Source organism: Camelus ferus, chromosome 17, assembly GCF_009834535.1.
Source record: "Camelus ferus isolate YT-003-E chromosome 17, BCGSAC_Cfer_1.0, whole genome shotgun sequence".
Taxonomy (NCBI): domain Eukaryota; kingdom Metazoa; phylum Chordata; class Mammalia; order Artiodactyla; family Camelidae; genus Camelus; species Camelus ferus.
Window position 1 is genome coordinate 29,993,759 of NC_045712.1, and position 12,182 is coordinate 30,005,940.

Consider the following 12,182-nt stretch of genomic DNA (forward strand, 5'->3'; position numbering starts at 1 on the left):
ATGTCCACCTTGGTAGTTTCTTCCCTACAGTTTCAACAGGAATGACTATTTCTTAAAAAAAAAAAGAAAGAAAAAATCAACTTTTCCCTATGTGGCATCAAGTGATATTCAGTATTTACCACGACCCTCAAAACCATGACACACGTGGTATCGTTCTCATACAGCTTGGCTTAGCTGAACTGAGGGGTTTACACCGTTCACTTCTACAAACTGTGTGGGTTTATGAGCTCAGAGCAACACCTGCACAGGGGACAAAAAATATTAAAGGCATCAAGTGAAAGAATGGAGACCAAGAGATTACTAAGTTCTCAAAGGAAATCCATCATCACTACAATGAAGAAAGAGTTCACCTTAAATGACCAAGTTCTGTATCAGCAGTAAAACTGATGAGATACAACATCACACATCTTAAAGGCCAAACAAGCTAACGCTGAGCCTAGTAACCAAGCCATTGGACCAGGAAGTACAGGGGACACAAGCTGAATGACACCAGAGGACAGTAGATGCAACTGAGCAGTGTGGCCTTTGTACCAGGTATCAGGTGGTGCTGGGCAAGTGACGTTGAAGTGCTAAGTGTGACGGTGGTATCGCGATCCTGAGCGAGGACGTCTTAATTCCCGAGATGCACACCGAAACACTCAGGGGTAAAACGTCACACCAGCTCCTTCCTTCCAAAGGCCTCTGCGACAAATGTTTGCTGTCAAATCGGGGGTGAGGGGTATATGCACTGGTACACCAAGTGCTCACTGTTCCTCTAAATGCCCTGCACACAACTAAGGCCTGGAGGCAAGAGCCCCTCCTGAGCCCCTCGGTCAAGTCCCCGAGGACTAAGCTTCGAGCTGAGCAGAAACAGCTTTGCCAGAAGCAGAAACAGCAGCAAACCCTAGCAGGTCAGGCACCAACCCCAACCTCCTCACTGGGACAAAACCACCCATGTATCAAGGCAACATGACTGTCCTCGCGGTCAGCTCCGCTTCCCTGTGACAGTCCCCGCACTTGCTTGGTCAAGGTCAGTGTAGAGAAATGCTATCTCATCAAGCACTTTGTGATCTGCTATTGAACAGGTCCTCAACTCTGTGTAGCAACCAAAGGGTCTCAAACGAGAGGCAGCGCTGGGTACCACAGATGCAGCCCAAAAGGTGTGCACAGCAAAGCACTTCTAAAGTTCTCAGTATCTCAGTTGCTGTTTTCTGTTTCCACCCTATTTGAGGATGGAAACCTCAGGAAAACAGCCTCACGTGCACCCCCTCAGCCCTGAATCCATCATAGGTAACAGTAATGCCTTTGGAAACAGGGCTTCTCTTATGCTATTTTGTATTTGTGGTATAAACTAAAACGATCAAGATACTTAATGTGCTCGGTTAGCACCTGAGACATACTATTGGCTCAGCAAAAAGATCAAACGAAAAAGAAACACGTAAGCTTGTGTTACTGGGAGATGGACCCGTGTCGTGGTTTCACTTGCTTGCCTGTGCTGGACTATTAACCTGACCGAGCTGGAATGGACCCAGCACAGCCGAAACCCCAGATGTTAACACTTCAGTGGTGGATCATCAAATACCAACCAGGGTGAAAAATGCACCATACACCCAAGGCGAAGGAGCCGCAAGGCCCCGTGAAGGGGAAGTGAACTACACTGGGAAAACACAGGCCGCCAACTGTGGCAGTTGAGTGGGGACCAAAAGTACAGAGGGCCCAGGGCAGGAAGGACATGAGGGCCCAGGCAGCACTGCCTTAACTAGAAGTTAAGCTTCTAGTAACTCATCTATAAAGTGAGCTCGTTAAACCAGGCGCCACCTAAGGTCCACCTCCACTTGACATAAGGTCCTAGGAAAAAAAACAAGGAACCCAACATACCAAATCCCTGTGAAGCCCAGGGGAAAACAGGAGATGCCGAAGCAGCCATGGTGTGAGAGCCGCTCAGAATGAACACAGAGCTGAAGGGCATCACTGTGATGGGCTAGAAAGCACTGCATCTTCTGTACCTTTGCGAAACAATGAAGCATCGCTACTTTTCATCACCGGAGCCCCGACTGAAGAAGCACAGAAAGAAAAGTCCACGCTGCCAGCTTTCAGTCCTCCACGTTCCCCTCTTTAATATGGCATTTTGCACTATATACATTAATGAAAATTTCAAACAAACAGAAAGAACTTTAGTCAAACTCCCCTTCCTCCTCCAGCTTTATTGGATAGTTTAAAATTACATTTCTATTTTCTGGGACTTCAGTTGCTTTTACCATCGGACTTTTAAAAACTGATCACAGCAAATGAAACAGCTGTCTAAGCGACACAGTGTACAAAAATAGCATCTTGATTTCTGTGAAAATGCACTTCTCTGCAACTCCTGAATAATTCCCAATTATGCTACCTCTGAGCACAGATGTTTACTCTGGGTTTTAGATTTAGTCTTTGAAAAAGCGTGTTCTAAACCTCTGCCATCACCGTCTGTGGCTCCAGCATCGACGCTGCGACGAGGCTGTTCTCCGAGCTTTCTCGCACAGCCAGGAACACGCACGTTGTCTTTCTGTTTTGTTTACTCCCACTCAACTGTATGTTCTATGCAGGGCCTGGTAACAGATGTTACTTGATGTTATTTAATAGCTACTGAGGTCAGACAATCCAAGGCCATCATTATGCTAAAATGAAAGTTACTTACGGAAGCTCATAGACGCTTCCAGAATTGGTTTTACCTCCTACATGGGAACGTAGTCAGGAAACCCAGACGGGCTTACTGGTCTGACCCGACTCTTCCCACTCATCAATCCCTATTCACCAGTGGCGCCGAAAGGGGGTTCTTTAACAAAGCATTATACATAACACCTCTACCAAACTAAACATAAACTTTTTTTTGTAGTTAAATGCAGAAAGTCGATTTTTTTCCACCCCTTTCCTCCTTTTACACGGCAAGTAAAGCTCACTGGCCTGGGAGTAGCCTCTATCTGCCAACCTTTGGCCAGTGAAGAGGATTCAGAGAAAATAATACAACCATCAATCAGAAAAGGAGGGGCGACAAAGGAAAACCATTAAGCTGTGGCCTCGATCGTGCACTCCCGCGCAAGGTGCCCTGACTCGCCGCAGCGGTAACAGTTGACTTCGCTCGTCTTGCTGCAGTTGATGGCTACGTGACCAGTTTCACCACACCTAGAAAAAGGAAATTAAATCAACATTGTTCACAATGGTGCTCAGAAAATGTAAAACTTTACCAAAGCAGTAGTTGTTGCAGAACAAAAAGCACTGACAACTGAAGCAATACATTTGTTTTCAAGACAGTACGTCTTACTAACAGCTAACCTACGAGCAGGAAGGAGGAACTGGACACCAAAGTACTCAGTGGAGCAGCCTGAGATCAAAATGTCACAAGAGACCAACTGACATCAAAACCCAAACTCTGGCCAAAATGTTATGTCTTTAGGCACATTATTCCCTAAGATGTCACGGGTTAACTTGCACATAACATGATGTGCTATGTTCACAGATGGGCAGAGACCTGGTTACATGACAAGTCTGTGTATGACTATAAGCTTTTCTACAAAGTTTATGAAAATTCCAAATTACATTTTTTAAAAACATTAAAAATTCGGAAGTTGTATAACGCTGTCCAGCCGCCGTAATCACTGCTGCTAGGGTGGAGGCCCAGCCAGCCCCCCCTCCCCCAGCGGCTCACCGGTAGCACTTCACTTTGGTGCAGTCTTTCTGGATGTGCCCGAACTCCCCGCAGGAGTAGCACTTCTGCTCGTCCGCGTGGTCGCACTCGCGGGCCAGGTGGCCCGGCTTGCCGCAGTTGTAGCAGCACTGCTCCCGCTCCCTCCGGGGCTCCTTGCAGTCCTTGGCGATGTGGCCGCCTCTGCCGCAGTTATAGCAGGCTTCAGCAGTAAGGAAGGAAGCAGACCAAGACTATAAAACCTTAAACGTGCTCCTGTGTTTCCAACCATACAACTCAAAACCTCAGCTGGAAACTCTTTTCCAGTGCAGTACACGCTCACCTCTCCAAGTTCTATAAGGATATGGAAGGATGTGTTAAATACTTACCATCCTCCTGGAGATCACAATCCTTGGCAAGATGACCAGACTCACCACAGCGATAACAGATGTCTGGAAGAGATGAGGACACAAACTGGAAACCTATTTTGGGCAGAAATGAAGAGAATTTGGCTAATTAGACCAGTCTTGATACTAATGAATACTGAAGTACTTCAAAATTTTTTATTCGACAAAAATACCTCTATCCGAGGTAAAACCACCTCTGCCACGGCTTCTCATTCCACGACCACGGCCCCCACCAGTGGGGCATTCCCGGGCCCAGTGGCCAGATCGTCCACACTTGAAGCATTCATTGCTGCTCATGGCTGCAGTTAGATCTTCAAAATATTAAAAATGACAGCATTAAACCACTTGAAATTACTTTTAGCTTTTATTTCCCTCTTGGGGTATTTTTGGATCATTATTCTGGAGGGAAAAAAGCAAGCACACTACTATATACTTAGGCATTATACACCTATGATGAAATATACTGGAAGTGAAAAACAAATGACAAAACATTACATACTCCCATACAATTTATGATCTCTAAAGTCATTAAGATTATGCATACAGATATCAATACACACATTAATTCAGTTATTGATGGGGTGATAGGATTTAGAGGCTTAGTATCAACGAACATCCATTATTAGAAATACTTAGTTAATACCTCATTCCAGGTCCAACTTAATGGACACATTTTCACGGTTACAAGCCAGTCAACTTTACTGTGGGCAACTGGAAGCCATTTACTGGCTATAAAGCTGGAACAACCCAGGGGAGCTGCAGGAGGGACCCCGCCCCAGCACAGCACCGAGTTACACTGTAGTGCTGCTTGCTGGTTATTTCCTGGACATGTTAAAAGAAACGAAGGATTTAAATTGTCTCTAGAGGGTATGGTATGTTTAAAATACTAGAAAAACGACAAAGAGAAACACCAAAGTAAGTACCAACAGCATTTAAAGCACAGGGACTGGTTGTTTGCCTCTTCTGTTCTCCCATTTTCAAGTTTTTCTGTAATTTCACATTTAAAACAAGACCGCTCAGAATTTTGCAATAGACTTCTTTATTGGGTATTGTTTCAAAACAAAACCAAAACTCCAACCAAAGCAAATTCATTTTATACTTCTTATGTAACAATCTAAAAATAAACAGAGGCTATTCCTAGAACAGAATAGTGTGGAAGAGAACAGAATGGAACGTTGCAGGACACACTCCTAGGAAAGCGGTCTTTGAAAAACAAACTCGCTAAAGACAAGGTAAACTTACATTTCCACACTCCCATAGCTAAACATTTTTACCCTTAATTCCAGTGTCAAACAACGGTACATGAAGTTTCCAAAACACCTCTCAAAGCCAAGCGTAAGCACCATGATCAAGCAAAGCATACCGCTTCGACTGAGGAAGACTGACTGGACAGGCGAACTGCCCAAAACCAGAGCACTTAGAAAAACGGTCAAATCAGCCCCCCTTGTCCCCCAGTTTGAGCCACTGGTTCATTATTATGTTGTAGAGAAATCGAATGACCAAAAATCATGCTGAAGTTGTTTCAAAAGTTTCCATTGTCGAATATTCAAAAGAACGAAATACTTTTCCCAACTCTCTGCACTCAGAGCCAGGATAAATCTTCAGAGGAATCTTTCTACCAACTCCTGCCACTTGCCATATAAACTTATTACCAAAAAGGAGGAGGGGAGGGTGCCTGTATGCGATACTGGCAGTCAACTGTTTCAGATGCATAATGCACATTTCCAGTCAAAAGACACCAGTCAATGAAGATTAAAAATGTATTTTTCCAAAATGCGAGACTACATTTGCTTCCTTAGACTGGTGCTAGCACTCTGAGTCACGCAGAGTGCTGGTTTCCGCCACAGGGAATAGTCAGGATTAAAAAGTGAATGGCACCTAAAATGATCACAGGAAAAAGCAGCTTAGGGCACCCTGTCCTCCCCTCAATCCTATTTTCATTTTGCGTCTTCTCCAGTTTAATCGGAACAATTTGAACACATTTAACTATTGCTCTCAAAGAGTTTACACTAATGATCACTTCCTTTTATAAGGTAATCCAGGCAATTTGACAAGTTCTGAGTTTTTATAGTTTCATATTTCAACAAGATACTTGGTCTTTCAGAAAAATATGACAATCCAATATTCAATATGCATTTTTAAAGCTAAAGAAATGACAGTTCCAGGCACCCCCTGCTTTAAAGGACCTCTTGTTTATTTCTAATGGTAATCTACAAAGGAACTATGTTACTACAAATCATCAGATGTTTACCAGGGGAATAAAGTGAGTAGTTAAAATCTGAACTCTATTTCCAGCATAGAAATACTTGCTTTAAAAGTTTAGCTAGTCAAGAACCAATTAATCTGTGTGGATTTTCCATGAACTGTTTCTCCCTCTCTCTTCGGCCAGGCCAGTCTCAATCAAGTGATGTAGACCACAACATTGTCACTGACTCCCCTGTCAGTCTCTACATAACACTGACCCAGCTGATTCCCACTGTGCTTTAAAGGCACCCTGCTTATCTTAGGAGGCAAGTCCCTACTCCAGTGCTCATCTTACATACAAGGGTACTTAGTTACAAGATCTTTAGAGGATTTCATGCTATTCCTTAGGAAAACTAGAGGCAGTAAGATAAGAGAGCTGCGAATTAATTATGGCTCTGTGACTCTCTCTGGCTGTGACTGCTCTTGGCTGGGATTTTGCTGCACTGTCCTGCCCCTGCGGCCTCCACCTGTCACAACCTTTTGCAACCTTCAGGGACCAACTCAAATGCCAACTCTATAAAAGAATCTGACCGCATGGCCCAGCCTGGAGCTCTCCTCCTTCCTGTTAGGACCCAGGGCACTCTGTCAGTACCTGTCTGACTGCACTACCACTTTGCCTGTTACCATACTCCTTGAGGGCAGAGACTAATAATTCACCTTTGAATCATCCTAACACCCCATGTAACTGCCCTTTTAGTAGCAGTTACATAACTCAGTATTTAACTGCAGGGCTTGGTTGGGGGGGGGGGGGCACCAATCATCATGAACTGTTTTCTGCCCAGGCCCGATCCAATCCGATCAAGCACTGACAATAAAGCCCTGAGCTCCTGCTGCACCATTAATTTAAAGTAACAGCGTACTTTCAATTACACACATTAAGGACTGACTACGGTCACTCTGAACTCACTATGTATTTCAGATTGTCTAATAAAATCCCCACATTTAACAGAAATTTTCACCCCAGCTCACTAAAAAGTCAGCAGCCAAGCCAGGACCTCTCTCACCTGCCATCAACTTCCAATTAATCCAAGAACTCACAATCAACTAGACCTCAGTATATTTTATGGAATGCTACAAAACATATACTGACTTTAAAAACAAGTATCGTATTTTCACTATTGTCAGGCAGGAGAGCACATTCTTTTCCCTTTTGCTGCTAAAAATCACTGTTATATCTATACCCATGTAGGCTTACATAATACAAGATTTGGGGACCACAGGAGTGAGCCTGGAGTAACCGCTCAATCCAGCGTACCCAGTTACTGTGACACCTGATCCCTTCTCCTGTCCTTACTTGGAAAAGAGGAAGCTGATCTGTGATGAGAATCGTCAGCAGGTGCCTTGTGTTTGACAGACGGGTGCTCAGGTTAAACCCCTAAAGGGTGTATGTCCTCTGCCTCTGTAGTTATTCCTTTCCACCCTTCCCCCCACTCAGTCAGACTGCTGACAGTAGATCAGAACTGAGTCCAGTGTCTACACAGCAGGCTTAAGGGTTTCCCATCTGATAACGTCTACTTCCTGAATGGAACGGAGAAGAGGTCAGTAAGAGAAGAAAAAGGGTAAATTCCAAATGGCTTCACATTTTCAACAGGAATAGGTATGTCTCCATTTTGATTTCTGTGTATGGAATTTTCAGGACACAAACCACACCTACAGATGTGCTAGGGGAGCACGGGGCACGTGTCAGGAGCTGGAGGAAGGCGGTCAGGATGCAGCCTGAAGAGTCACCGAAAGGGGCCGTGTATACTGAACTCTGAGGTCTGAGAATTTTACACATTTTACCCTCATCTAGGCTTTAAGGCTTAAATCCTGGAATTGGCCCCAAAACACAAACGGCTGTATGAATTTGTCTTCATTAATGTAAATCCTACCAGACTTTTGATACTAAGGATAAAACCAGTAAACTACTTAAATCTTAACAGCACATGGTCAAGACTGAGTTCCAATGAATTAAAAGACTGTAACTATAAATACACTGAAAATAAATATCAACAGGCAAGTGTGGGGGAGCGTACACAAAGCAGTAGACAGGGATCGGGGTAGCCGGTTTCGTATGGTTTTCCAAACACAGTTGCACTCATTCACATTTGCTGTAACTCATGTCCCCCAGCTCAGGGGGAGCCCTGACTCACTTGCGTTGTTGACCTGACTCCATTCAGACCACGGTGGAGCTTTCGCCCCCTGAATGCACTCAGCCATTATTACACTCTAGTTAAGTTGGTTTAGTGCTCCAACACGGTACTGAAACACTTCAGACTGTAGTAATAAAAATAAACTACAAACAGAATGGAAGGAAGCAAGTTATAGTGTGTATGCCTGCATTCTGGCCAGAATAATGTAGAACAGAGTACAATACTGGGGCAGTCCTGGGTTCTTACATCCTGGTTCCTGCATTCACAGCATGGCCTTGGTGATTTACATCCATTTCTGCCTGCCCTGAAGGGTTTCAATTAGTAGCTAAGTATCTAAAGGGTTAATAAGACACATTACCTATAATCCCTACAACCTTGCAAGTTGTGTATTCTTGTTCCCATTTTGCCGATAAGAAAGCTGAAGGTCTGAGACCAAGTCACTTGCCCAGTCATACAACTAGAAGGTTCTGGAGTCAGTACTGCAGCAGTGGCTCTAAGGCCCTGCAGAGACTTTTGTCAGACTGAAGTGATAAAGTGGATGGAAATGCTGTCAAAGGAGGTCACTAAGTTAGACGTGTCAAAATAAAACTAGAATCGATAAATGTTTAAAAATCCACTCAAGAACGAATTTACTCACAGTATACCATCACACAGCTTTCGTGAATTTAAAGCCACATTAGCTTTTAACCTTCTTCGAGGCAGAACCTGGGGCTGTAACCACAGAGCCAAAGGCTGGCAGCCTGACTCACAGGTGAACATCCTCACTGGTGATTAGGGAGCTTCCCTGGCGAACAGCGTGCGACTCTCAAGAGTCCTGGCTAACAGAAGCCACCCACTTACAACTTGAATGCTGGTGGCCACGAGCTCCCACTTTATTATCCCTGCAGTTTTTCACAACATGAAAATGGTGCGTGGTGTACGGGAACCTCTCCAGAGCCTGCCCTCACTGCAGCAGCCGGCCGCCACCGAAACAGCAGTGCTATTAAAGGAGACGGTACCGAAAGTGTTCTCCACATGGCGGGCCACCAGGCCTTGGCATCAGTCTTCTGCTCCCCACTTACTGTCAGGAGAAGAGGAAAGAAGCCAAGTATTTTTGAAAAGAAACTCTCAGGCCTACAGGGCGGGGTAGGGGGGAGGCAGCAAAATCTCTCTTGTGGTCAAGCGTTTAGACAAGAGGCAGATCATTCCAATTAGTCAAATTGTGCTTCCACTGTTAATAAGCATGCATGTGGTACCTTCCCATGGACTTACCACAGACTTTAGGTTTTAAAGTAAAAATCCAAACAATCTAAAACTGTATTACAAAGCCTTTTTATAATACCTTAAAAAAATGTAATTCTGCCTGTTCCAGATGTTCAAATGCAACTGTGATAAATGCCCCTTAATCTTCCACTGATTTGGCTCAAATATTTTAGAGAGACTCTATTTGTTTGAACTACCTATCTTGTTACCAATATGAAAAGGAATGTGGACCTCTGGTTGCTAAAAAAAACTTACCCAAGTTATCTGATGTGACAGGTAAGTACACAAATACACACTGTTAACTTTTTTTAACTCTACTGCCAGGAGTTCCAAATTGGAAAAAAATTTAAGTCCTTAATTCAGCCCTTGGGAACCTAATGTTATTCCTTTTATATTTCAGTACACAGAGAGTTCCTTGTAGACAAGAATCAGGCTCAACAAACTAAAAAACAGCAGGAAACTATGTACGTGGCACTTAATAGGTGTTTTGATTAAGCTATTATCACAGCAATTTTTAAGCGTCTGACAATAACTGCTTTGCAGGTTGGGGGACAGCCTAAGAGGTAGAAACTTCTCATACATCTCCTTAAACCTTCAAAACCTACACTCAATCTACAGGGCTTAAGCAAAAGAGTAAGGAAGGTTAACTTAGTGATGCAGAAATTAACCAGTAGTGTTTGCAAAATTAGAAACGAGAAAAAGGGGGGAAATCTAGTTATAAAAACTTGTCCTTTTGGGGTACAAAGTGAGGACGTAAATTAACCTTTCATTACCTTAAAAAAAATCCGAAAATTAATCCTGAGTCATGGCTTCTTTATCTTACTCTCTCTGTGGGTCCTTCTGAATAATGCCTGAAATACACTATCTGAAGCCCCAGATGATTACTAAGCAATGTTTTCTTTTCCTAAAGACCCCCAAGACCAGATACTGTAGTCACTTCCTTTGGAAATGCCCTGTCGCTGAGGCCATGTGGTTAACATGTGGCAACAAGCACAAACCTTACCTATAATAAAATCAACACCCAAACCCAAATGTGGGCGCTTATGCCATGCTAATGGCTTTTTACGCTTGGAAAATCCAAATGGAGTTTAGCTAATCTTCCCTCGTTCTTAGACGAAACTGTAGTCGTCTCACCCGTTTAAGAAACGACGCGAAGGTTACCACTGCTGCTGTGATTTGGGAAGTTCGACAAATTCATGGTTTGTTTCCTAATAACAAGGTTTTTTTTTTAAGGTCCCTCTAACTTAATGCTGTTCATGGAAAGAGGGCCCTATTTGCCCCTTTTCGAACTGCAACGTAAGACAAGTAACTTAGAATTTCAAAGACGACAAAAATTCAAGAGCCGGGAAGCTACGGGGTACGCAGGGCGAACCCCTAAGGCTCCCAGGCCCCCGGTGGGGTGTCCTACCGCCCTAACCGCAGAGCTGCCTCGAGGCCCTCCTCGGAGCCCAGGCCCTTGGCACATGGCCCGCAGCCCCCCGCCCGGCACCGGGGCCACCCATCCCCCTCCACCGCACAGGGGCCCGGCTCCGCCGCACGGCCCCTCCCGGCAACTTCCCGCCAAATCCACCCCCGCCCCGCATTCCGCGGCCCCCGGAGCCCCGGCCTCGCCCAAGGACGCGCGGGCCCCGTCTTCGGCGAGGCTGCGGCCTGGGCGCGGCCCGGGCGGCCCGAGCGGCCCGACGCGCGGCGGCTCCGCGGCCCGGGCGGAAGGGCAGGGCGGGAGGCCCCCGGACCCGGGGCGGCGCCGGCGGCCGCGTTTCCCGCCTGACGCAGCAGCGGCGCAGGCCGGAGCGCGGCCGCCATCGCCGCCTCCCGGCTCCCGACCCTCCGCCGCCGCGGGCCCAGCCCGCACAGCAGCCCCAGCCCGGCCCCCGGCCTCACCTTAGCGTCGGAGCAGGCCTGCGGCGGCGAAGACTCGGACGCAGGCCGGAGACGGCGGCTCGCACGGCAGCGGCTGTTTATTTTCAGGGTCCTTGCCTGCGCCACACGCGGGTCTGCACACGGCCCCACACACGCCGCTGCGCACGGCTCTCCTCCGCCTCGCCCACGCGGCCAATCAGGGCGTGGGGCTCGGCTGGCCAATCAGAGCCGCCCGCGGGAGGGCCGCCCCGCCCGACGCGGCGCGGGGGGCGGGGCGCTCCCTCCGCGCTCACCGCTTTTCCCGCCGTGCCGCGCGCGCGGGTTTTCCCGCCCGGAGCCCGGGCCGCGCGAGACGGGGGCTCGGCGGGGGTCCCGGCTCGGCTACCCTCGGGTAGCGGCGATGACGGGCGCCGGGAGCGGGTCGCAGTGGGTGGCCTGGCCCGCGCGGGGTGGGGGAGAGCTTGTGCCCCCCGGCGCTCGGCTCAAACGCGGCCGGGCCCGGCCCCACCTCCGGAGGCCGCTCCGCCGGGTCTGGGAGAGTCCGGCTGCCAAGTCACGCAGGGGCCGGGCTCCGGGCTCGGGCCTGAGATTTGTTTGGGTTTTTCGGGGGGCCTGGCCGAGCCCAGAAGGCCTCGCAGCTCCCGCCTCCAGCAC

The 12,182-nt window shown here is 47.1% G+C and overlaps 1 protein-coding gene across 4 annotated transcripts; it reads right to left on the reverse strand.

Moving 5' to 3' along the window:
• Positions 1-2,070: 2,070 nt before the first annotated feature.
• On the reverse strand, positions 2,071-11,707 carry CNBP (CCHC-type zinc finger nucleic acid binding protein). 4 transcript variants are annotated; one of them, XM_032458772.1, is made up of 5 exons: positions 11,550-11,707; positions 4,242-4,358; positions 4,030-4,122; positions 3,665-3,863; positions 2,071-3,141 (listed from the first exon to the last, which is right to left on the reverse strand). In XM_032458772.1, the coding sequence occupies exons 2-5, from the start codon at positions 4,342-4,344 to the stop codon at positions 3,024-3,026; spliced, it is 513 nt and encodes a 170-aa protein (XP_032314663.1). In that variant the 5' UTR covers positions 4,345-4,358; positions 11,550-11,707; the 3' UTR covers positions 2,071-3,023. The 4 variants fall into 4 exon arrangements, with proteins under 4 accessions (XP_032314663.1, XP_032314662.1, XP_032314661.1 ...); XM_032458771.1 differs by having other exon boundaries at positions 3,665-3,866; XM_032458770.1 differs by having other exon boundaries at positions 4,221-4,358.
• Between the last annotated feature and the right edge of the window lie 475 nt (positions 11,708-12,182).